Below are 27,423 nucleotides of genomic sequence, written 5' to 3'. Positions count from 1 at the left end.
GTATTGAAAGCCGATGAGAGGTCAAGAAGCACCAGGACAGAGGATAAACCCCTGTCCCGGGCCCGCCAGAGATCATCCATCAACGCGACCAAAGCAGTTTCTGTGCTGCAACCGTGCCTGAAACCCAACTGCTGGGAACCTAGATAATCGGCTTCTTCCAAGGATCGCTGGAGCTGGAGTGCCACCACCTTCTCGACAACCTTCCCCATAAAGGGAAGGTTGGAGACTGGCCGGTAGTTATTAAGTACGGCTGGGTCCAGGGAAGGCTTCTTGAGGAGGGGGCGCACGAGCGCCTCTTTATAGGATGATGGAAAGGATCCCCTCCCCAAGGAAGCATTGATAATCTCCTGGACCCAGCTCCATGTCACCTCTCTGCTGGCCGAAACCAGCCAGGAGGGACACGGATCCAGTAGACAGGTGGCGGAACTCACAGCTCCAATGGCCTTGTCCACTTCATCAGGTGTCACCAGATCAAACTCTTCCCAGACAGGTGGACAAGTACGGGCCCCAGTCACCTCAACTGACTCGTTGTCAGCCGACTCTGTTTTCCAATTGGAGTCGAGGTCCGCCCGGATCTGAGCGATTTTATCAGCGAAAAACGTGTTAAAATCCTCGGCACTACTCTGCAAGGGCTCCCCAACTCCCCCCTGATTAAGAAGGGAGCGGGTCACCCTAAACAGAGCGGCCGGGCGGGATTCCACTGATGCAATCAAGGCGGCATGGTACGCGCATCTTGCAGCCTTGAGCGCCACTTTGTAAGTCTTAATAAACGCTCTTACAAGTGTTCAATCAGATTCAGACTTACTCTTCCTCCATCGCTTCTCTAGACGTCTCTTCTGGCGTTTCAACTCCCGGAGCTCCTCGTTGAACCATGGAGCTCTACGGAGTCTAGCGCCACGGAGAGGTCGCAAAGCCGCAATCCGATCAAGAGCCTCCGCTGCAGCCTTGTTCCAGGCTTCCGCAAGAGACTCCGCCGAACTGTGGATGAGTGCATCTGGAATAACCCCAAGCGCCGTCTGAAAGCCCTCTGGGTCCATCAGGCGTCTGGGGCGGAACATCTTGATTGGTTCCGCCTCCCTGCGGGGAAGGATTGGAGGCAGGAAGTCAAGCCGTAGTAGAAAATGGTTAATTGGGATTTTTTTTTTGAGAAAAATGTTTCTAGATTGTAAAAACAGTCTGTAGTGTCAATATTTCCAACTCTCTTTGCCAAAGGACCCCACTAGAGTTCTTGGAAAGGGCATTTTATTTGCTTTTATAATACTGGGAAATATTTTTTCACATAATCCAAAACAGCCTCTTACACTTTCTTGAACAGAAAAGCTGTAATTTTATCTGTCGTTCATTTCTCTACAACATGATTGTTGTGAATCAGTAATAATGAAATCTAAAATGCAAAGAACTATCTCAGAAATAAGAAAGAAAGAAAAAGTTCTGGTGCTTTGGTACATTTCCATTCTTAGGTCAAACAGAACACAACAAATGCTTTATTTAAGCAACAATAAACTAACTAGAATTAACATTTTGCTGCAATAATATTGAGGTTTCAGAATGAATGCTGTTGTGACTGGTCCATGTGATTTTGGAATTAAGTAATAGAAATCGCTTCTGAATAATTGTGTCCACTTCTATTTATTATAAATTGATGGTTTTGAAACTGATGTGATTGAGGTTTTTACAGACAAAATACCCCTATCATTTTCTACAGCTATATTTACACACCTCTGCTTCATGGTTGATTTGGTTTGTACACTTTCAGATTTTCCTGGCTTTCTGCTTCTTTCTACTGTTATATAGCTCTTTTTCCTTCCTTTCCCTTTCCAATAAGTGACACTTATCCTGCCTCTTTTTTAAAGGCGCACATGGCTTTAAGCATGAAACACTTTAAACAACTTCAGTAGATCAAAGCTTTACACTGAAGGGAAGAGAACATATAATTTTAGAACATTTGAAATCTTTGGATGGAGTAGAAATCAATACATTACATTCAGGTTTTAAAAAACAGTTCTGAAGAGAGGTAGAAAAGACACTCAATAGACCAGTGTTTTTCAACCAGTGTGCCGCGGCACACTAGTGTACCGTGAGACATGGTCAGGTGTGCCGCGAAGCTCAGAGAGAAAGAAAGCAAGAGAGAGAGAAAGCAAAAGCAAGAGAGAAAGAAAGCAAGAGAGAGAGAGAAAGAAAGCAAGAGAGAGAAATAGTGTGTGTGAGAGAGAAAGAGAACAAGAGAGAAAGAAAGCAAGAGAGAGAGAGAAAACAAGAGAAAGAGAGAGAAAGAGAGAGAGAGAAAGCAAGAGAGAGAGAGAAAGAAAGAGAGGGAAGGAGAGAGAGAGAGAGAGACATAGAGGGAGGGAGGGAGGGAGAGAGAAAGAGAGCAAAAAAGAGAGGAAGGATGGAAGAGAAAGAAAGAGGGATGGAGAGAGAGAGAAAGAAAGGAAGGGAGAGAAAGAGGGAGGGAGAAAGAAATAGAGTGAAGGGGAGGAAGAGAGAGAGGGATAATTTTTTTGTCCAAACTTTTTTTAGCCTCCCCCCCCCCCACTCAATGTGCCCCAGGGTTTCGCAAATGTAAAAAATGTGCCGTGGCTCAAAAAAGGTTGAAAATCACTGCAATAGACTACTAGGGAAAAATGCTTATGAAAAAAAGAACAGCTTTATTCCAGTATTTAATAATAGTGAGCTTTTTTGTAAATGTATCAAGTTACAAAGAAGAAACCCTAATCCAGATCACAAAAGTCATTTTTCCTTGTGGTTTACAACAAACCCATTCTATGATTTCCATTAGAAATATCCATAATTAGTTAAAATTGGAGATTTTAATACATTTCATTAAATTCTGGTGTTTAATATTTTAATGGTAAGCTTACCTTATTGTTATCCTCTCTAAACTTACTAAAATTATTGATGGATGTCTTTTTTCCATATTCAACTAAACAGTTGATTCAACAGAACATTGATTGAGTTATTAAATGCAGGTATCCTCAAGATATGACAGTTTACTTAGTGATGATTCAAAATTATGACACTCCCTTTCCCCAAAAAATACTTACGACCCAAACTGGAATTTACGTATGTTGCAGTGGTCATTCACTCTTATGACTGACTACAGTAATAGCTCAACATGCGCCCTGCTTATTTCTTCCCCCATCTCATCTCTTTTCTGCCATGAGACTAATATGCCTGCAGGCCACGTTTGGTTTTGGCCTGGGAAGAGCCATAGACACCTTCTGCTTGTTGCTGTGGTGGCTGGTTTGAATGAGCTGCTTCAGGGATTGGGGCGCAAAGGCAGCAGCCAATCAGTGCAGAGCTTATTTGTCTCATCAGACCTGCAGAGCTAGTAAAGCAGTTTTCCTTCCTCACATTGTTATAGCTTCACCAGTACAGTGGTACCTCTACTTAAGAACTTTTCTAGAAAAGAACTGGGTGTTCAAGATTTTTTGCCTCTACTTAAGAACCATTTTCTACTTAAGAACCCGAGCCCGGAAAATTTTCCAAGGAAATTTGAGAGCGGCACGAAGGTCCAGCCAGTTTTCTGCCATTCCCTCTTTAATCCTAGCCATCTTCGGCTTTTCTGGGCTGTCAAAGGAGCCTTTTGGTGGCGCTTAATGAGGCTTTGGTAGTCCAGAGCGAATGAAGCATTTTTCTTTCTCTGGGCACTTGGAGAGGGAATAAACGTCTGCCAGCACTGAGAGAAAAGAAATGGCCAGATCAACTCAGCTTCAGCAAAACCGAGGAGTCACCACAGTGAAGGAAAGGTGCTGGCTACAAAACGAGTGAGCGAGAGGAGAGGGAAGCCCTTCAGCATGGGAAGGAAGAGGAAGCAGGTAGCAGCAGCCACCTTTCAGTCAAAGGATCAGGAGGTTCCCCCCTCTTGCCCACCTGGGTTTCTCTCTCTGGCGCGCCGGGTGTATGGGAGGCGCGTGCTCCTCCTCTCTGCCTCAGAGTCCCTCTTTTTTTTTTTTTAAGCCTTACAGTTTTGGATTTTTTTTATTCACCTTACCTTCTTCCTTCGGCAGCAACTGTCCTCCCCCTCTTCTTCCTCCTTCTCCTCCCACCCAAATTCGGAGCTTTTATTTCTTTCCTACTGGGTTTGCACGCATTATTTGTTTTTACATTGATTCCTATGGGAAAAATGATTCTACCTACAAACTTTTCTACTTAAGACCCTAATCAAGGAACCAATTAAGTTCTCCTTGCCTTTCGAAAGCTTCTGAAGACCCACCTATGTCGCCAGGCATGGGGAAATTAATATACACCTAGCTACTATGGTTTTATGTATGGACTGTTAGGTTGTGTGATTGTTTTTATTTTTGTAATGAGGGTTTTAAATTGTTTTTAATATTAGATTTGTACGTGTTGTATTGTTGTTGTGAGCCGCTCCGCGTCCTCGGAGAGGGGCGGCATACAAATCTAATAAATTATTATTATTATTATTATTATTATTATTATTATTATTATTAAAGTAGAGGTACCACTATATCGGACTAAAAATTGACGCTATTTCTGCTACATGGCTCTGGAAATCTAGAGATCTTCAAAAAGTAAGTGAGTGATCAGACATGGAGTGGGGAGGAGCAATTGGAATCTGGGAGGCTAGCAAACACACCCAGTGCCTGTGGAGATCCAGCGGGAAAGCATGGGGGTGGGGAAGCATGATATATCACAGTAGGTTGAGGGACGCTTGAGTCAGAAGCAGGTGGCCTGTTCCAGCATGGTCTTTCCCTGATACCTCATGTGCACTTAACAACCTGCGCATTCAATCAAATGCATTTAAATTAATGTCATTCAGTTAATGAATCCTTGGTTCACCAATGTAATTGGCAGGCTCTATTACATTCATAATTCAAGGATTATCTGTATTTCTAATCAAATCAGTGTCAGCTATTAGCAACAACAAAGCCTGATTTTCTCTAGATGAGTTTTGCTTAAATTTTCATAACTGTATTTGTACCAAATCTCTTTGCAGCATCACTTAGTACTTTCCAGTCTACTGTACATGCTACATAGATTGCTTAAAGTACTTTCTAATAATGGATTTCAAGGCCCTCCTATAAGTAGGAAACTTCTAACTATTTTGCAATGAGAGGGAAAAAGAGACAATATAAAGTGTCTTCTAAAGCACTAAACTAGTTGTTTTAATTTAGGCTGAAAGTGAAAGAAATTAGGCTGACATTAGATATTTTGTGCTCAACAGTAAGAATGGAAATAATGTCAGTGTAAAGTTAAGAACAAAGCTTTCTTTGCAGTTAGATTTTAAGTCAAAAGCTTTGTATCCTATTACATTTTGAAACCAATTGTCCGTGTCTCAAAGTTTTCACTAAAAGCAGTAAAGCTTAATCTCATGTTTTAGATGCTACAGCTATGAAAACTATTTTATATATGAGTGATTGTCAAGAAGAAGGTAAAAAACATCCAACAATTTGTTATCTATGTAGGACCCAACCTATATAGTCAACAGCGAATAATTATAAGATATTTGAGCAAATAACAATGAAATTCCACAAATAACTAAAAATAGGCATTTAAAACATCTGACAGTGCACTTCTGCAAGCAAGTTCTTTAAACAGAACTTTAAAATTATTAACTTTGTTTAAAAAAAACAATCTGTTCTAAAATAGCCTGTAAATATTTATGTAAACTTTCTGTATTTCCTCAAAAAGGATTCACAAATAGCTACCAAAATGCATTTCCAAAGGTTAACAATTAGTTGCAATTATGTCCTCTCCTGGTTGTGCATTACACAACAAAACCAAATGCTTATTTAGCGGCATAAAAAGATGGACATCAGAAATGTTGTTGCAGATTCAGGGGACAAATGATGGATGATGAACAGCTCCATCTTTTCATCACAGTTCTACTTAGCAATCCTGAGACTGACAAATAGGCAGCTGGGTATAAAGGATCAATCATATGATACAGTTGGCTCAGCATCTGCTTAGCAGAATGTCTAGCTGTGCTGTGAAGATGCAGAGAGGAGAGAGAGAGAGAGAGAGAGACAGAAAGAGAGACGGAAAGGTGGACCATATCCCTTTCTCATGGATAGCAATTCTTAATGCTGGTTCTTTACAAGTTCCATTTGTACTTCAAAACCATAAAGCTTCCTTAGTTTTGTCCTGGTGTTGAGTGCCTGCTTCAAAAGAAAAAGGAAATGATGCATAAATGGAAAATACATTTTATAGACATGATTTTGTATATATACAATGTACTTACTGTACTTCAGTTTTCCAGGAAAAATTGCAGTGATTTTAAAAAAATTGATAAGAGTTACTAAAAACCTTTGGCATGAATTTTACCTCTCTTTATTAAATTCAATAAATGCGTAAAAGATGCTGGTGCTTTCTTTCAGAAATTACAAGGCACCATCATTCAGCATGATAGGAATAAGACACAGTGAATCTTAAATTTATGTTATCTTAAATTTATTCACCCAATTCATAGCAAGTTCGCAAAGGCATTGACAGCTTTTTCATCTTTTGTCCTTGGAATAACAGCACTATAATATTAAACTGAAAATCTACAATGTGCTTAATCTTAGCCATATTTTGAGATTTGTTGCTTTAATTCTAATTATGACTAATAACAGTTGGTATATGGTAATTGATATAAAATAAAGGTAAAACATTTAAACATTTCATAGTTGGCTGGTGTGAACAAAGAAAAGTGAACAGCATCTTGGTTCATATCACTAATTACAGTTTAGCATGACATTCAAACCAGTGAATACAGAGTACCCATCCCAAATATTTATATCCAACACCCACACCCACATCTCTGCGTGTGTGTATTTGCTGCTGCTTTATTTAAATTAAATTTCTATATCAGTGATTGCATGACCTCTGTAGAAACATAGGAACATAGAAGACTGACGGCAGAAAAAGACCTCATGGTCCATCTAGTCTGCCCTTATACTATTTCCTGTATTTTATCTTACAATGGATATATGTTTATCCCAGGCATGTTTAAATTCAGTTACTGTGGATTTACCAACCACGTCTGCTGGAAGTTTGTTCCAAGGATCTACTACTCTTTCAGTAAAATAATATTTTCTCACGTTGCTTTTGATCTTTCCCCCAACTAACTTCAGATTGTGTCCCCTTGTTCTTGTGTTCACTTTCCTATTAAAAACACTTCCCTCCTGAACCTTATTTAACCCTTTAACATATTTAAATGTTTCGATCATGTCCCCCCTTTTCCTTCTGTCCTCCAGACTATACAGATTGAGTTCATTAAGTCTTTCCTGATACGTTTTATGCTTAAGACCTTCCACCATTCTTGTAGCCCGTCTTTGGACCCGTTCAATTTTGTCAATATCTTTTTGTAGGTGAGGTCTCCAGAACTGAACACAGTATTCCAAATGTGGTCTCACCAGCATTCTATATAGCGGGATCATAATCTCCCTCTTCCTGCTTGTTATACCTCTAGCTATGCAGCCAAGCATCCTACTTGCTTTCCCTACCGCCTGACTGCACTGTTCACCCATTTTGAGACTGTCAGAAATCACTACCCCTAAATCCTTCTCTTCTGAAGTTTTTGCTAACACAGAACTGCCAATGCAATACTCAGATTGAGGATTCCTTTTCCCCAAGTGCATTATTTTACATTTGGAAACATTAAACTGCCGTTTCCATTGCTTTGACCATTTATCTAGTAAAGCTAAATCATTTACCATATTACAGACCCCTCCAGGAATATCAACCCTATTGCACACTTTAGAGTCATCGGCAAATAGGCAAACCTTCCCTACCAAACCTTCCCCATGTCACTCACAAACATATTAAAAAGAAGATGTAGATGCCATATGTTAAATAAATAAAGAAACCTAATACATAGGTTTGATTAAATGGTGTAGTTTAAACCTACAAAAAGAATTGAAATAACAGTGCGACAAAAAGAAATACAGGAATAAACCATGAGGAACTATGCTTGACTTTCAAGACACTTCCTATTGCATCTTGCTTGTTCCATTATTATTTTTTTAGTCTTACAGCTACTAAAAATAAAAAAAGTAATACTGGATCAATATGACCAAAACAAATTTGACAGAAAATAATTAGCTCAGATTTCTTGTTTACCAGCCGATGAATCTAAAAACAAAAGTGTTAGAATAGGTTAACACAAGGAAATTGGAAAAGATAAGACTGTTATTGGTCTCTGTTTTTAATCAAAATAAAATTAAGGCTGGTGCTGAAATTCCAACAGTCAAAGGGGGGGAAATGGCAACATTCCTGAAATTACTTACTATTGACTCATTTCAATATGGTTTAATATATTGACTGAATAACCTTTTACAATGTTTTAATGTCAAGAAAACTATATATAGGCATTTAGGATTTATATTTAGTCTCCTGCCTCCTGAACAAATGGGATGTCTTTCTTGGGACCATGAATGAGACCAATGATTGGATATTAGTTTCCATTTTCATCCATTCATTAGATTTTGTTAGGTAGATAGATTCAAGAAGAGATTTTCCATTGTAAATGCTTTTACAATGGAATGTAAAGAAAGCTTTTGGTTGGATTGTTGGAATCAGAGTATATGAAATACATTTTTACTGAGCCACATATTTCTGTATGTAGTATTCAAGTTCTAATAACTATTTAAATGTCAAAGGGTCGCCAAAGAGGAACTCAAAATTAATTCATGCATGATAAAGCGAAGGTGTCAATAGTCCTCCTGTATAGACTATGTACTGTAGGTATCAAAGGCCCATGTCTTGGGGTTTCCTTCTCCAGAACTCCATTTCTGATAATACCCAACTAGAATATAAAATAATTGAAAATATAAGTCCCTCAATCTTACTATAGTACACAAGCCCCCAGCCTTTTGGGTACCAGGGATCAGCTCTGTGGACAGAGGTTTTTCTGCGAACCAGAGGGGCCATGATTTCCCATGCGGTCTGCATCCTGCAGACGGGGCTTTGCTTATTTGTTTCTGGCACACTGCAGCCCAATTCAATTCAATTCAATTTATTAGATTTGTATGCTGCCCCTCTCCGAAGACTCGGGGCGGCTCACAACAGTAATAAAAACAGTATAACAATGGAACAAATCTAATAATAAAATATATAAAAACCTCAACAATTAAAACCATACAGCATATACACATCAAACGTGAAATATAATAAGCCTGGGGGAGATGTTTTAGTTCCCCCATGCCTGGCGATATAGGTGGGTCTTAAGTAACTTGCGAAAGACAAGGAGGATGGGGGCCATTCTAATCTCCGAGGGAAGCTGATTCCAGAGGGCCAGGGCCGCCACAGAGAAGGCTCTTCCCCTGGGGCCCACCAAACGACATTGTTTAGTTGATGGGACCCGGAGAAGGCCAATTCTGTGGGACCTTATCGGCTGCTGGGATTCATGCGGTAGAAGGTGGTTCTGGAGGTATTCTGGTCCAGTGCCATGTAGGGCTTTAAAGGTCATTACCAACACTTTGAATTGTGACCAGAAACTGATCGGCAGCCAGTGCAGGCCAGGGATTTGGGACCCTGCTATAGTACATAAATTCTGTTCTTCAGCAGTGATGCCAAGCATCATCCAGATTTTATGTAATATTTATATCTATATCTGCAACCAAATATATCAAAGAGTGTCAATAATGGCCTTTAGCCTAGCCTTATTTTCAGGAGTATGGTCATTTATTTATTTAGCATAGGGCAGTGATGGCGAACCTTTTTCCCTCATGTGCCGAAGAAGCATGCACGCACACTATCGCACATGCGTGAGTGCCCACACCCATAATTAAATGCCTGGGGAGGACAAAAACAGCTTTCTCCAACCCCTGAGGCCCTCTGGAGGCCGGAAATGGCCTGTTTCTTAACTTCTGGTGGGCCCAACAGGCTCGTATTTCACACTTCCCAGGCTCCAAAGGCTTCCCTGGAGCCGGGAGAGGGTAAAAACGCCTTCCCTCATCACCCCGGAGGCTCTCTGGAAGCCAAAAACACCCTCCAAGAGTCGCTCTACGAGCCAAAAATCAGCTGTCTCGCATACACGTGCACACTGGAACTGAGCTAGAGCAACAGCTCGCATTCCAGCAGATATGGCTCCGTGTGCCCCCTGTGGCATCCGCGCCATAGGTTTGCCATCACTGACATCGGGCCTATCATACATAGACTAATAATATAAATTAATGCTTCAACTATATTAGTAGAACCCATTAAAAATGTCAAAAAGATCTATGTTCCAATATCAATAAGTGAAGAAAAAAAGACTGGTGAGAAAAAAAAGGACTGAAATCTACAAGTTAAAGGTTAATGCAGCTTTTTAATGTCTCTCAGAATTGGTACCCCAAGAGGTAAATGATTTCAACTACATGTTCTTCAGTGGCATCACTTCATTGCAACTATTTTCTCCAATACTCCTTAGAAAATGCTGATTATCATAAACATGTGATTCAGCCCAAGGAAATAAACATTTGGATGAGAACAATGGATAGAATAATAAAGTCTAAAATCTGATTTTGGGAGTAACTAACTACAAAGCAAGTACATGTGACTAAATGTTGTGTGACTGCTTATGAGTGGGATTATATTTTTACAATTAGAGAAACATTTTTGTGATACATGATATATTCTAGTTATCAAACCTTAATGGGTATCCAGATTATTGGGGACAATATGCTGTCTCTGTAAACTGCTTATAGAGGACTATAAAGCACTGTGAAGCTTTATATAAGTCTAAGTGCTATTGCTATTAATGCTTAAGCTCAAAGAAAAAAGTACCATCACTTAGAGATAGTAATAAAACATTATATTAATAGCATGAACAAACTAGAATAGAAAAATAGAAATACAGTGGTACCTCGGTACTCGACCACAATTCGTTCCAGAAGTGTGGTCGAGAACCGATTTGGTTGAGTACCGAATTTATTTATCCCATAGGAAATAATGGAAATGGGTTTAATTGGTTCCCAGCCCCTGTTAACTCACTGGGAACCAATTAAATCTCTTTTCTTTATTTCCAATGGGATAAATAAATTCGCTACTCCAAGCTGCAGGAAAGGTGGGGGCTGCTGGAAGCAATGAGGAAAGGAGCCCCCAGAAGCTGCCATCCCGGCAGCTTCAGGGGGCTGAGGAGCTCTCTAAGAGCTCCAAGCTGCAGGAAGGGTGGGGGCTGCTGCAATCTTGGCAGCTTCTGGGGGCTCTTTTCCTCATTGCTTCCTTTTATTACCTGTAAGCAGCTTCAAAAACTTTCTCCTTCCCTGTGGCTGCAACAGCGGCGATTTCCCTTCCAGTAGCAACAGCGCCGGGAACGTCACGTGATGAAGGGAAGCCGACGGAGCCATCTCAGCAGTTGCTGCCGCTCCAGCAGCTTCCCTTCATTACGTGACTCGTATAATGAACAAAATTTTCTCTGGCTATTCGGTATCTGAATTTTTGTTCAGATACCGAAGCAAATTTTTGCCGAAAATTTTGTTCGTTATCCGAAATGTACGAGAAAGGAAGCGTTCAAGTACCGAGGTACCACTGTAAATGAAACAACCTCTTTCTAGTACAGCAAACTTATATTGATTAAATATGCATGAAGTGGACAGATGAACCTGTATTTTTTGTCATGACATATCTTTATTTGTGATTAGGGGAATCTGAATGGGATGATGTGGGGAGAGCTATCAAAAAGGTGACATGTTAATTGCAGTCACAGGATGCACATGCAAAGGGCAGTCATCTTGCCATTTAAAAAAAAAATTCTTCCACATTTTTTCAAAAATATTTGCTGCCATACTGTCAGTGCTGACAAGAAGAGAAACATCTAATGATCAATTAAGTATAGACATCTACACTGCATGTATATAGCATTTGATGGTTGGCCAATACTCAGTGCCATATAAAACTACTGGACATACTATAACCAGTAAAATATGCCTTCTCAAATTTTCTTTATCATCAAAACCATGATGAAACTAAAATGTTTCCAGTAGGTTCTTCTTGTCTTCTTTTGTTTTTCAATATCACCCAGGAGATTAAGTTAAGATGTGAAAAACAGAAGAGTTTTCTCCAAAAAACCCAAAAAACAAAGCTACAGAAGTAATATATATATATGTATGACTTCTAAATAATATGCAGTATATTCCTTTGTAACTATAATGCAAACTATTGCAATTGTGCTTTCAAATTATTCTAAATTCTAAACTCTATAATTATGTACTTTACTTTTCACCATTCTTTGTTCAGTTTGAATCCTCAACCTTAGAAAAATTATACATATTTGAATAGAAAAGAAAAGGAATGCTATCTCATTTATTATCTTTTTATATTTAAAAATTGGCAACAAAGTTGGATAATGATGAGAGGTTGGTGCGATGACATAATAATGCTAGCAATAAGTTGGGTGAATTGATTGTTGAATTCTTCTTGCACAAAGAAGACTCCACGCCATTTTATTAATGGAGAACAGCAACAATGGATGAGATGACTTTTTAACAATAAATCATAGAAGTGCAAAAAGTAAATAGAATCAGAATGACCTTAAGCCAATTATATTTTCTCCACCTGATCTTACTCACAGGACTCTTACCAATAAAAAATGGAACACAAATTCATGTATGGTACCTTCAGAAGAAATACAGTGGATAAATGTAACAAATGAACAAACTGTTATTCCCATCTTTTACTGCCATATATTCACAACTCAACAAGGCTGCTCCTCATTTGAAAAGATTCTATAAGGTGGAAAAAGAATGTGTTTCCTGCTTATTCATGAAATAATTTTATTATCATGTCATATCCATTTATCATATTGATTAAAATAAAACAAGCATCATGAATACCATTTCAAGGCCAGATATGTCATGGACACTGTTCTTCATTATGCAACATCATTTTTAAGGCTGGAACACACCTGTATATACAGCATGATAGCAAACCTATGGCACAGGTGCCATAGGTGGCACGCGGAGACATATCTCCTGTACACGAGCCATTGTCCTAGGTCAGCTCCAACATTCATGTGAGTGCTGGCCAGCTGATTTTTGGCTTCTACAGAGCATCTGGGAGGATATTTTTGGCTTCCAGAGATCCTCCGGGGTGATGGGAAAGGGCGTTTTTATTCTCCCCTGGCTCAGGGAAAGCCTTTGGAGCCTGTGGTGGGCGAAACACAAGCCTACTAGAAGTTAGGGAAAAAACTTCCCTACCAGAAGTTGGGAAACAGGCAGTTTCCAGCCTCCAAAGGGCTTTCACGGGTTGGGGAAAGCTGTTTTTGCCCTCCCCAGGCATTGAATTATAGGTGTGGGCACTTGCGCACGCGCACGCTCCTTTGACTTTTTTTTTTTTAACACTTTTAGAATTTTTAAATTTTCTTATAGGCAAGATCTCCACTTGTCCATTATTTTTTTAGAAAGTCATATTTATCATATACAGTGGTACCTCTACCTAAGAACGCCTTTACTTAAGAACTTTTCTAGATAAGAACTGGGTGTTCAAGAGTTTTTTTGCCACTTCTTAAGAACCACTTTCTACTTAAGAACCCGAGCCAGGAAAAATTTCTCAGGAAATTTGAGAGTGGCATGAAGGCCCAGCCAGTTTCCTGCCATTCCCCCTTTAATCCTGCCCATCTAAGGATTTTCTGGGCTGCCAGAGGAGCTTTTCAGTGGTTCTTAAGGAGGCTCTGATAGCCCAGAGAGAATGGGGCATTTTCTTTTCTCTGGGCGCTTGGAGAGGGAATAAACCACTTCACTGTGGTGACTCGCTCACGCTGCCTCCCACTCACCCGGCGTGAGGTTGCCTTCCGGAGCCTCTGGGCACGGAAAGGCAAAAGTGGGTGCTTCACTCCAGCCGGATCAACTTGGTTTCAGCCAAACCGAGGAGTCACCATAGTGAAGGAAAGGCGCCGGCTCCGCCTCACTGCATTATCATCCCTCTTTTTTTTTTAAGCCTTAAAGTTTTGGGGTTTTTTTTTATTCCCCTCACCTCTCCTTTTTCCTTTGGCGGCGACTGTCCTCTTCCTCTTCTTCCTTCTCCTCCTCCCACCCAAATTCAGAGCTTTTATTTCATTCCTAATGGGTTTGCATGCATTATTTGCTTTTATATTGATTCTTATAGGAAAAATTGCTTCTACTTACAAACTTTTCTACTTAAAAACCTGGTCACGGGATGAATTAAGTTCTTAAGTAGAGTTACCACTGTACTTTCTTATACATATTTAATTTTTCTGTGTCGTAATCTAGGTTCCACTGCTATTATCAAGTTCTAATCTAAAACAAGATTTGGCATACTATGTAAAATAAGTTATATGCATACTACTGTAAGAAACTGGATTTACAGTAGCTCTAACACTTTAATTAATTCTGTTCCTAGACTAAGAAGTCCTAAGTATAGGTCTGATTCATAAACTTGACATTATCAATCTCAGTAGTGCTAGTCTTTTGGAATGGAAGGAGGAGCCTGTTCTTTCTACTTAGTTGATTCTTTAGCCAACTTGAAAGCTAGGAGAACACACAAAACCATAATTCACTACACTGAGTTAGTAGTGTGTTTAAAGTTATTGCATACACCTAGCTAATGAAATGCCTTCTCCGTAGCCTTCCTGCCTTCCCCGTGGCCTTCCATTGCCCGCCTTCGCAAGCTGGCCACAGGGACACTGAGAAGTCCAAATGGAAGGCAAAAAACCCCATGTTGCAGCTGCAAGTAATGGAGTAGGCTATTTTTTAATTATTATTTTTTATTTTATTTTGCGGTCTGACTAATACTTTGGGCAAATATATATGTGTATGTATATATTGTACCCTATGAGGGTATGGCTACCTAACAAGAGCTAAAAAGCTCAAAATAGATCTATCCTGGGCTCCCTCTATTTCTTTATTAGTTCTTTACAAATTTGAATACACACACACACACATTGTTTTCTGTTGACTACCGTGTTTCCCCGATAGTAAGACCCCCCCGATTGTAAGACATATGGGGGGTTTCAGGGGGGTTGGCTAATATAAGCCATACCCCAAAAGTAAGACATATGTCTTACTTTCGGGGAAACACGGGGGTATTGCGGGGGGGGGAGCCCTGGGTCTTCCCCGCTGCACACGCTTTCTCGACGGGGAAGGAGGCTGAACCGCAGATATAACATTGGGAAGAAGGTGCAAGGAATCGCGCGAGGGGGGGATAGCGGCGGTGGTTTGGATTAAGCGATCGTAATCCCCCAAAAGAACGAACTCCAGCCTCGGAAGGCCAATGAACCGATGGCTATGAAATTAAGGCTTTTCTTTGAGAGAGAGAGAGAGAGTGGGGGATAGTCGTCGTCGGAGCGCTAAAGACCAGGGCAGAGAAAGCGCGAGCTGCATGCGGGAGAAGCGGAGGAGGAATCAGGCAAGCCGAATGGGAGCCTGTTCTGTGTGAGTCCGTTCCGGGTTTTGCTTACAGCCCCGGGCATTAGCAATAGCAGCGGCGGCAGGAGAGGCAGCCCTTTGCAATGTGGTCCGCCTGTCTCGGCACTTGCAGAGCGAGGATGTAGAGGTGGGTTTGCGGAGGAATTGCTGGCGGGGAATGGAGCGAGGGAGGGCAGGGGAGGGATTCCCATTCGGCTTGCCTGATTCCTCCTCCGCTTCTCCCGCATGCAGCTCGCGCTTTCTCTGCCCTGGTCTTTAGCGCTCCGACGACGACTATCCCCCACTCTCTCTCTCTCTCTCAAAGAAAAGCCTTAATTTCGTAGCCATCGGTTCATCGGCCTTCCGATGCTGGAGTTCATCCTTTTGGGGGATTACTATCGCTTAATCCAAACCACCGCCGCTATCCCTTCCCTGGGTCTTCCCCGCCGCCCACGCAAAGGGGAAACCCCAATCTTCGCCTCCTCGCTGCTGCGCCGCTAAAAGGACCCTTTCAATTTTTTTTCCAATGTAAGACATACCCCCATAGTAAGACATAGGGGGGCTTTTGGGGGTTAAAAAAAAGTAAGACACTGCCTTACTATCGGGGAAACACGGTATATATATAATATTTGTTGTTTTTGTATGTCTACCTGACGAGAACATAACAAACTTGAAATAGATCTATACTAGGCTCCCTAGCAAAAGTATGTAACCATATATATGAAATTTGTCTTAATTAACACAGAAGGAAAGGTGGCTCAAATATTTTACCATGTATGTATATATGTATGTATGTATGTATGTATGTATGTATGTATGTATGTTATAATATTTGAGCCACCTTTCCTTCTATGTGTTAATTAAAAAAAATTCATTGAAAACTCAAATCTACTAAAAATATACTATACCTTGCAAAAAGCAGGTTCCATAAAAAGTAATCTGCTTGTTTTGGCAGATGATGACATTGTAGCAGATAATGATGTTAGGCTCAAAACATGAAATGTAATTATGGAAACATTATTAATGACCATAAAGTCATCCAGGTTTGTTAAAGATTTAGTTGGGTTATTTTTTTTTATTTCTTGAGGCTGCAAGTATCAAGCAACTGACTCTACCATTACATGAATGCAAATGTGAAAATAAAGCTTTCTGGTTTGCAGCCACTAGTACAGAAAACAAGAAAGAAAAAGTCAGATGCAGTTAAAATACTGTACATCCAAATTGTTAGTAGTCTTTGCCCTTCTCTTAGATAATTATTTTGCTCCATCCTGTGTTCTATTTCAAACATTTAAAAAAGGAAAAACAATTTAGTAATAAAATTTATCTAACACATTTTCCTGACATAACACATGGAAATCTTGAAGTAAACATCCACTGATGTTTAATGGATAAAAATATTTACTTACAATAGTGCCAAATGGATTTATATGCAAAAAATGAACCATGACACATATTCATAAAAACAGTCATCATTATGTTTTCTCTAAATACTGCTAATTGGTAAAGAATTTTACAAGCCTGTATTCAAAATGCATGGTTTCTCTCATTTCTTTAATGGAGTCATCTCAAAATGAAGATAGCTGTTTTTATTTTGAGCACAAGACCAAACATAGATTCCTTTCTTTCAATGTGACTATAGTTTCTCAGGACTGAAACATTGTGATGTACTATTCATTAATAGGTAAGGGACAAGGCAGAAAGGAAAAGGAAATACATGATGTATGCTACACATGTCTGATACCAGGTTTTAAAAGTTCAGTTTAGTGAGCTTCACAGTTTCACAATTTAGTAAGTGATAATTCATATTTGCTCATAAATGAGTTATGCCATTCACAAGCAGAATGTACAAGTTCCACAACAATCATCTGCTCCATAATATAGTGCAGGAATAGTTAAGATATACAAATGAAGCAAATGCAGTGGAGTTCTGAAAATTTCAATTTCTGTGTAACAAAATGCCAATAACTAGATGAGCTATCTCATTAGAGTTATCTCTAGTTATTAATGGTTTGACAACTCTAGCAAATATTTGTGCATATTAGATCTTTCTAACACCACAGGCTTGGTATATAGATCACACAACTCAATGCATGTTGTAATTCATGGATTTTCTGACAAGAGATAATTACTTGTTTGTTCATAACACAAAGAATGAACAATAGTTTACAAATGATGCTTGATTTAACAATATATGAACTCAGCATTCTTAAAAGTTGTAAATTTAAGAAGCTGTTTTAAGTGACTGATTCAAAATAGGCCTAACAATAATGTTATCTGTTTGGATCGTAACTACAGTACTAAGCTTTTGGTTTAATGTAACAATTTGACATTTTCACAAATGAAGAAAACATACTAATGTAATATGTACTCCAAATATTGAGTTATCACAATGAAATTTGGTTTGTATAATTATAAGGCAGTTAATTGTAGCCAAAATTGTAACTTAACATTCAGGGAAATTGTAGCAATGTCAAGTGTGAAACCAGATCTCAGCTAACTAATGACTAAAGATAACGAAGTTTTCAAACTCAAAGCCAAAAGTTAGAAAAAGCAATTTAGCTTTAGCAAAAAACTCATCCTACTTACAAGAATAATACATAATTATATTAATAATGTTTGAATACAACTGCTTAAACAAAAATGATAAACTTGGACTATGAAAGTCAAATCTTCAACCACAAAGGCACCACTTAAGCCAGATGGATCAAAGTCAATTTCAATTAGGGCTGCATTAGGGTTATATTTGACCTCTGGGGGGGCAGGGACAGGGTGCGTGTGGCCAGCTCAATATCACTTGTGTTGGGGGTGCCCGGGTTGGCACAAGCACTCAACAGCAAAAATGGGCTCCCAAGCTCCAATTTCAACTGCGGCAGCTTCCTGCAACCCTCTGTCAGACAAACAAAACATGGGCCTTGCGAGATCCATTTTCGACTGTGAAGTCTTCCTGCAACCCTCTACCAGCATCCCGAGCTCCATTGTCACTGGCAGAGGCATTGCAGGCCGGTCCTTTGCTGTTTCTAGGATAGCCCTGTGGTTCAGATCTAAGCATCCCATGGGTGAAATCTGGCCCATAGACCTTGACTTTGACACCCTTGCCTTAAGCCAATTAATATTTTCTAATCTATCTTAGAATTTTATGAAAATCGTGCAGAATGCAGCTGCGAGAGCAGTCAAGGGCTTCCCCAGGTATGCCCATGTTACATCAACACTCCGCAGTCTGCATTGGTTGCCGATCAATTTCCGGTCACAATTCAAAGTGTTGGTTATGACCTTTAAAGCCCTTCATGGCATTGGACCAGAATATCTCCGAGACCGCCTTCTGCCGCACGAATCCCAGCGACCGATTAGGTCCAACAGAATGGGCCTTCTCTGGGTCCCATCAACTAAACAATGTCGGTTGGCGGGCCCCAGGGGAAGAGCCTTCTCTGTGGCGGCCCCGACTCTCTGGACCCAGCTCCCCCCAGAGATTAGAACTGCCCCTACCCTCCTTGCCTTTCGTAAACTCCTTAAAACCCACCTTTGTCGTCAGGCATGGGGGAACTGAAATATCTCCCCTGGGCCTATACAATTTATGTATGGTATGCTTGTATGTATGTCTGCTTAATAATGGGCTTTTAAAAATATTTTAAATTGTAAATTATTAGATTTGTCATGAACTGTTTTTATTGTGTTTTGAGCCGCCCCGAGTCTATGGAAAGGGGCGGCATACAAATCTAATAAATAAATAAATAAATAAATAAATAAATTTATAAATAAATAAATAAATAAATAAATAAATTTATAAATAAAATAAAATAAAATAAAATAAAATAAAATAAAATAAAATAAATAAAATAAATAAAATAAATAAAATAAATAAAATAAATAAAATAAATAAAATAAAATAAAATAAAATAAAATAAAATAAAATAAAATAAAATAGGAAAACCCAAGTATACCATCTTGAACTCTGGAAAATAAGGATGAATGTAAATACAATAATTTAAGAGCTATAAGTCATACATTTTCTGAAACATGTGTAGATACCCAAAAGCTAATTCCAGCTTACCTGTTTCAAATCCAAATGTTGGCACAATATCAACTGTCCCATGAAAGGCTCCTGCCCAAGCTGAGGTAGCACAGCTGACAGTAGTAGGATCTGACTTTGTTGCATCACACTGTAGCGAAGGAATCTTGCCTGCACAAACTGAGGGCACCGGCAAAGGTCTGTACCGTGGGTCAAGATGTGAAGTCGGATGATGGTGATGATGCATGTGTACATGGGGATGATGGTGATGCATGTACACATCATGCATATGTCCAGATGAAGAGCTCACCTGAGATGCTAAAGGATAATGCCAAGATTCTGGCATGTTAGATGAGGAAGGCGGAGCAGTCTGATGCAATGTATGTCCTGGCCAGCTGTTAGGATCTACTGAAAAGGTGCTTGGTATAGGAATGGGAAAATCACAATGAATTCCACTTAAAGATGGAGGAGGTGGAGTTTGATAAGAACTGGTCCAAAATGAAGCTGGGAAGTTCTTCCTTTGGTTTGCAATTGTTCTGTTCTCTTTTAAGAGAAAAAGCAAAAATGATATAAACTGTTAAAATGAATTTAGAAATATCACTGCTGTTATATAAAGTAAAGTAATTATAATGCTTTACAGTGTTTTACAGCCTCTCTAAGCAGTTTACAGAGTCCACCGAACAATTTGAGTCTTAATTTTACTCTTCGCTTGGAAGGGTGGAAAGTTGAGTCAACTATGAGCCTTGTGAGATTTGAACTGCCAAATTGCAGGCAGCCAGAAGGCAGCAGAAGTAGCCTGCAGTAATGTACTCTAATCACTGCACCATTGTGGCTCAAAGAAACTAAGGACACTCATAACTGCTTTTAAATTCTTGTGAAACTATATCAATAAATACAATGATTATAGCACATTTTCTGATCTACAGTGACCAGTGCTTTATATAGTTTTTACAAACTGTATAACACATGAAAACAATATCTAAAATTACGATACCAATATCTTTATCCTATCTTTCTTATAAGAATGGGGTGTCTCAAACTGCCTTATAAAAGATCTCTTCAAGGATGGTGTTCAACAGTGAAGGCACAATTTCTATTTAGATATATCCTAATGGACAGGACCCATGACATGTCAGCTCTGCCAGTATTCAGGAAAAAATTATCATAGGCAGATTATCCTGCAGTTATCTTTAGGCTATACCATGTTCCTTAACCATAGCAACTTGAAGTTGTGTTGATAAACTTCAAGAATTCCTCAGCTAGCATCGAAGTCCATACATGCTGGGTTGAAAAATACTGTTCTATGTCAACTATGACCTTAGAGGTGACAACAGTTTGAATTACACCAGAAAACACCATTGCAAACCATGGAATAGTGTGTTGGACATCCACTCTGGAAATAAGCCTAGGAGGTTAAATTTACCTGATGATGGGTTTGTTGTTGGATTCCTGTTATATTTTTAGGCCTGGGCAAATGTCATGTATTAGGTATTATTAATTTAGGATTCTATTGTTTCCATTGTTCTGAAACATAGGTTTTAATCCTCTGTTTGCAGTCCAGAGGTACTGTTGTGATTTCTATCGATTTAATATGTTAATTTTACTTTCTTCTTCATTTCTATTTGCTATAGCATTATCAGTTAATGATTAATAAACATATCTTTTCTTTTATGTACACTGAAAGCATATGCACCAAGACAAATTCCTTGTGTGCCCAATAATACTTGCCTAATAAAAAAAAAATATTCTCTTCTATTCTACTCCTTTTTCTTTTTCAACTCCATTCTAATGATTGATGTACTGAGAAATAATAGTACTTTCACAAATTCTGAAAATTCATATAAATCATTTCTTCCTGTAATTAAGTTACACTACTGTATGAATTCAAGATACTACTATGAAACTATGAATTCAAGATGCCACTATCTCTTTAGATCTGGCCATCCAAAGTAAATTTTAATTCTTTCTTAGTTGTATTTCTTCATTGAACTTTCTATTATCTTATCTGTTACATTAATGAAAATAATTAGAAGACAATATGTTATATGGTTTTAAGTTTACTAGTGCCAGAAAAAGCATGTATATTATTGGAACTATCTAATATAAAATAACAATAAACAATAGAAAAGGAAGAAGTAGAGAAAAATCACAAAAGACAAAGACCTTTACATAGAAGTAGAACAACTGTAACAAAAGAAAGCAAAGATAGTAATAGGTGTCTTAGATGCAATCCCAAAGCAATTGGGATCACTGCTTGAAAATACTTGGCAATGGCAAAATCATCATCAATCAATTGCCAAGGACAGCTTTACTTGGAAAAGCTTACATCCTATGACAATACCTTTAATACCATCAAACCACAACATCTGCCAATCCAAGGTCCTTGGAAATGCCAAATCCAGATGTCTAAACATCTGGATGATTATGCAACCAACTGTATTAATGATTTACTGTTTTTTATATATATAAAACTCATGCCTAATACTTCTATCTCCTTCCTATTTTTCCACAACAACCTGTAAAAAGGACTGGGCTGAGAGATAATTACTATCCCAAAGTCAACGAGCTGGCTTTCATGGTTATAAAAAAGCATAATCATTTACTAACCTAAATTGTTGGATTTGTGCTACTGTTTTCTACTACTATGATTACTATGATTATGATTTAATAAGAAGTGAGAAAATTACTTAATGGCATACGTCCAAATTTCTAAAAGTGGAAAACACTTCATAACCTTTTATTTTTGCCATTGCAAATCAGAAGTATATTGATTTTTTAAATTGACTCTTCTGTCAAGATAATTCATCAGATAATTCTTAAATAGGATTATTTTCAATATCAGTTTGGGTCTGGGATAATTTTAAATCTCTAAAACATTTTTATAAAATAAACCTAAACAGTACACTTGAGATAAATATTAATTATTTATAAGAACTCTACAATAAAGAACTGGCATGTCACATACTAACACTGGCTGAAGAACAGAAAATGTGTTTATCTGCAAATGAAATCATTGAGTAAAAGGTTACCTTTTATGATTATTGAAAAATCAGATGTTTTTTAAAAGTATTTGTTGCCAATCCCATAACAGTGGAGTTGTAAAATGGATGGATGGGCTTGATATGGGCTTATGCCACTATGTTAATTTCATATCCATACATTAGTTTATATTATTTAAATTGGTTTGAAGAGTTGAATATACTTTTGAATTACATATCCCATATTTCAAATTTATCATTACATGAATAACTATGCCAACTATTTGCAAAGTTTGAGGAACTACAAAATGATGCTACTTTTCAGTGTCCTAAAAAGAGCTCAGAATGACAATTTTGAATCAATACCATGTGTTCACTTGGTTTATTAACTGAAACTCAATTGATAGAAGGACCAATGTTATTGCATAATCCACATGATCACAGACTGATATGTTTAAAATTGGGCAAATTGTTTTTTCTATATATTATAAATGTTTCAATTGCTTTCCTTTGTCCTTTTAATTTTAAATGTTCTCACTTATTATTTATCTATACACTAAAGTTAATAATGATAATTAAAACATTCCCAACCATTTTTACATTCTGCTTGAAGCTATTTAGGTTCTATCCAGCTAGAGAAATATTTTTTGCTACCTAGCCCAATTTCTCTACCTGCATACCTTATGTGCTAAGTGCAGATAGAGGTATGGTTTTGTGTTGCATTGTATTGTTCTTGTTCTTTAAATAAAGATAATATAGTAAACTGAAAGAAATCAGTTTGTGTTTTAAATATTTGAGAAGAAGACAATGTTAAATTCAGCTTTCCTTTTAAAACTTACCTCTCCATAAGTCTGTTTTGGTTTTTGGAAGAACAGCTTCTGAATTGGAGTTATTAGCTTGATTTAAAGCTCTTGAGAAGTGTTCATCCACCACTGAGCCAATGTCTCCCTGAAAGTAGGTGAAAAGGACGCAGCGAGAATTAAGGTATTCCATTTCAGTAGGCTGATCTTTCTCATCTTCTTCTTGTTTGTTAGAAAGTGTCACTTCCAGAGTTTCTTGCATCTTGCTATATACAAATATTTTATTCTAATGAGAGAGAGAAAAAAATATGCATAATTACATATCACAAAAGCTAATGATTGTCAACCTATGAAAATGAATATACTGTACTTTATATTATTTGTTACAACTGTATTCACGACCCATTCTATAGGGTAGAAAGTTTGTTAATTAGTTACTATCATGGCCTGTTAGGATCTCTTTTATATTTCCCATCTGGTTATTTGATTGTGATAGAAAAAAAATTAAAAGAAGTCTTTCTGATGTTTCCGAATAATGAAAAAAACCTAACTCACTCCTAAACAAATACATTTTTTTAAAGGATCTCTTTTTCCCAGGATGAACAATCGTGGACAGTAGATGATAGAGAAAGATGAGAAAATTAATTGCTTCCATCAGTGAAAAAGAGCAAGTATACAGATATAAAATATAGAGGCCATAGAGTTTGATGGGAGAAAAAAGAATGCCAAAAATTTATTATTTCAATGTTATTCAGCTTTACAATGTTTATTATTTGGAAAAAGCAAATTCTTTGTGGTATTGTTATGCATTGCACAAGGAGGCAGATTTAAACTGAATAAATAATGTGGAAAACAGAAGAATTATAATGTCAATCATATGCTTAATTACTTGGAAATAAATCTTAATTATTTTCCAATAAACCAGACAATTATGCTAGAAAAAACCTAGTCCAATTTAAGCCAATTATTTTCAAAATATTTCTTTTCTTTTCTTTTTTACAAAAAACTTGTCTATTATGATATGATACCCCAATATTCTATTATGAATATAAAAAGCAAAATTTAAGTAGATTACATTATCTTTCAAAGCAGTTTAAATTTTACATATAAACAAACATCTGCTTCTTGACATACAAGTTTGTTCAAAGTAGATATTAATGTCATACAACTTTAAATTATAAATCAATAAATATTACTTCAAATAAACTTGAATACCTACATACAAAAATCATTACAATTAAAATAAAGGGGAGATTTCCTAATTTATACTTCTCTGACACTAATATACTGTAGAGTAGGCTTGAAGTAATTAGCCTGGTTTTGATAAAACTGCTTCCTATAGTAGCAGAAAGAAAAATTAATAAAACAGGAATCATTGGCGTTTAGACCATATTTGTGAATTCCAACAAAGTTGGTACTAAGGGTCACTTCCCATGTATGGAGAAAACATTTGTGTGTGTGTTGGTGTGTGTGTGTGTGTGCATAATAATGATAAAACCTCATGGAATGCAGTAAAAAAAAAGTGAATTCTCAGATGACTATATTGGGACCAAGTCAATATTAGTCCCACTTCACCCACGCACAGCATAGTCTAAAAGTGTTGTCATCTTGATAAGAATGTACTGATTTATTTTGTTACATCAGATTCTTAAGTCAAAGGATAACAGCTGAATTTCAAAAATGAAACTGTATGTGATAGATAGATAGACAGACAGACAGACAGACAGATAGATAGATTTCACTTTTCTTTGAAATCAAACATGTAACGAAGTGCTGCTTTTGTATCATTTATTTAAATTCTGACAGATAATTCTGCACACATTTAGCAAATAAGTCACTGAAATTATGTTTCATTAAAAACTACTGCCATGGTAAATGTGTACACAGACATTTGATTCATATAATTCTTAATTTTGATTATGTCTGTTTGGAATTAATCTACTCACCTCAAGAATCAATAGACTTCCTCCAAAACAAACAGCAAGCAGTAGAAACAATATAAGTAACTTAGTCTTGTGGCACTTTTAGCAGAAATATTTTCGTTTACTGAGACACTATATTTTCATGCATTACAACTCAGTTAATCAAATAACCTTATGCAAAGGATTATAGTCCATCATGATACAGTTTGCAGTGATACATCCTATAATTTTTTAAATGTTTGCTGTAATGAAGCAACTTTCTGTTTGGAATTATGGGACACTGCATTTCTGGTGATATATCCAAAAGGCTAAAACTCAAAACTGGATAGCTTTTCCATTTAAGATTACTTATTATGTCTTAGGGTCTACAATCATTACAATGATCCAATTTTCACTGTGACAAACATCAAACTTTTGGGATCCACTTTCAACTTAGACAAAACAATGTTACATTATCTTCTAAAAGAAAATGCTAGTCACGTATTCTGAATACATGTATCCATAAATAAAAAAACCATACTGAATTTAATGTGACTTCTTTCTATGCATGCTGCATATTCAAAACTGGAAAATAACTACAAAAAGCAGCCTTCTTTAAGGACAGCTTCCAGCTTTTATTTAGAATGGTGAATTCATGAATTCACAGTCCTAATGTCCTTTCTTTTTAGAATTTTGCAAGCAAACTGACCTTCCAAGTTCCAAGTTTCATACACTACTACTTCTAAGAGAATAGCAGAAGTTTGAACAGATTACTCAGAAAAGGGACACAGTGGCTCTCAATATTGTCATCACAAAGGTTTTCACATTCCAAGAAGAAGATAACTCAAGAAACCCTCTAGCCTTAGGCATAGAATTGATAAAAAGAAGGGGGATAAAAACAGCAAGCTGGCTATATCTCCCATGATCCTCTGATACTGACACCTCCATTTTGGTCTGGTGTGAAATAACTTTAAATATGAAGTACCACCAGTTTGCAGTACTGTATATTCATTCTGTGTTACTGGATTGGCAGTACCTTTTCTTCTGCCAAATAGGCAACATTCTTACAGGTCCCACATTAAAACTCTACTAATCTGATAACTTCTCTTCTGTTTCAGCCATCTAGCTATCAAAATCACCTGGCCCCCTCCAGATACAAAGTTCTGATGGTTTGAGCAGACACTTCATAAAATGATAGTGGCTGAAACCATCCAGCACCTACACTATTCAGAGCCTGTCCAAATATTCATATTGTGGCAAAAATAAACTGTCATTCACCAAGTAGGAACATTTTGATTCATATTCAGAATACGGTTTGAAGGGCTTTGTATTAGGGTTAGGGTTAGTACTAAATCAAAGCATATGTTGATGAATACAACTGTGAGTAAGTGACTGAGTCAAACACTGCATCTGATTGGATTCATATGCCCTTCTATATGTAGTCTGCATATTGAAGAGATGAGTATCACTCCTAGATGAGAGAATGCCAGAAGAATATTTGCATACATGGTGTGTGGCAGAAGACAGGTCTCAACACAGAGCAACCAGCCATTCTGTTCAATCAGGTACCTAATGAACCTCGGGAGTCAAGCTTCTAATACAAGGCATTGGTTAAACTCCAAAGATCATCCAGCCCTTTCCAGAGATAAACATCCAGTGCTCGTTTTTTGGGCAGACACTTAGTCATATTTTTTTTCTCCCCGCTGAGTTCATCCATCCCACCTCTCCCAAGAATGGGACCAGCAGACTCCGTCTTTCCCCTTGCTGCTTTCTCCGCCCACTACAAGAATAACAGCTTTCCCGTGGACTTATTAAGAGTCTCACCTGTTGACTCGACGTGAACGCTGGTGTGGAGAATGGACAAGGACGCGTGGAACACACGGCGGATGCTGCGGGCAATTTCACCTGGGACGAGTGACACGTCGCCTGCCCCTGATGCCTCGCCACATCCGAGCAACTCATGATACCCGCGGGACCTGCTGTTGCCGGTCCCTGCAGCTCTGCGCTCCGGTCACAGGTACCTTTTCCCAAGCGATCTCGACAACGGTGCTTTGATGGGACTGCGAAGCCAAGACGCATTCATCTTCAGCAGGCGGCCGCTTTAACACTTATATAAGAAGTTCTGAATCGGCGGCGGGCGCATAAGGAGGCATCGTAGTCACGGGGAGGCAGAGAAGCGCAATCCGCCTCTGCCACCCTGATTATCATATACGCAATACGGAGCCTCCACGCTCGACCAGTTGCTAGATCACCAGGCAGCGCGTCCCAACTTAGGAAACTCCGCCTTGCCCGCTTCGGATTGGAGCAAAGTTTGCATTACTGCTGTGCTACCGGAGGAACTGCTATTATTGCTTTTGGAAAAAAATGTTTATAGTTTTCTTTTCGGCTTTCCCACAATATGGGAGCTTAAGTAACTTATATTTAAACGGAAGGAAATATTGCTGATTT

The 27,423-nt window shown here is 38.1% G+C and overlaps 1 protein-coding gene across 3 annotated transcripts; it reads right to left on the bottom strand.

Moving 5' to 3' along the window:
- Positions 1–2,625: 2,625 nt before the first annotated feature.
- VGLL3 (vestigial like family member 3) lies at positions 2,626–27,203 on the bottom strand. Of its 3 annotated transcripts, none has more exons than XM_070750246.1 (4): positions 26,800–27,203; positions 23,114–23,360; positions 19,339–19,839; positions 2,626–6,125 (listed from the first exon to the last, which is right to left on the bottom strand). In XM_070750246.1, the coding sequence occupies exons 1-4, from the start codon at positions 27,052–27,054 to the stop codon at positions 6,079–6,081; spliced, it is 1,050 nt and encodes a 349-aa protein (XP_070606347.1). In that variant the 5' UTR covers positions 27,055–27,203; the 3' UTR covers positions 2,626–6,078. The 3 variants fall into 3 exon arrangements, with proteins under 3 accessions (XP_070606347.1, XP_070606348.1, XP_070606349.1); XM_070750247.1 differs by having other exon boundaries at positions 2,626–6,122; XM_070750248.1 differs by lacking the exon at positions 2,626–6,125 and adding an exon at positions 6,407–8,079.
- Positions 27,204–27,423: the final 220 nt, after the last annotated feature.

Source organism: Erythrolamprus reginae, chromosome 4 (assembly GCF_031021105.1).
Source record: "Erythrolamprus reginae isolate rEryReg1 chromosome 4, rEryReg1.hap1, whole genome shotgun sequence".
NCBI lineage: Eukaryota > Metazoa > Chordata > Lepidosauria > Squamata > Dipsadidae > Erythrolamprus > Erythrolamprus reginae.
This window is presented reverse-complemented; position numbering and strand designations above follow the sequence as displayed.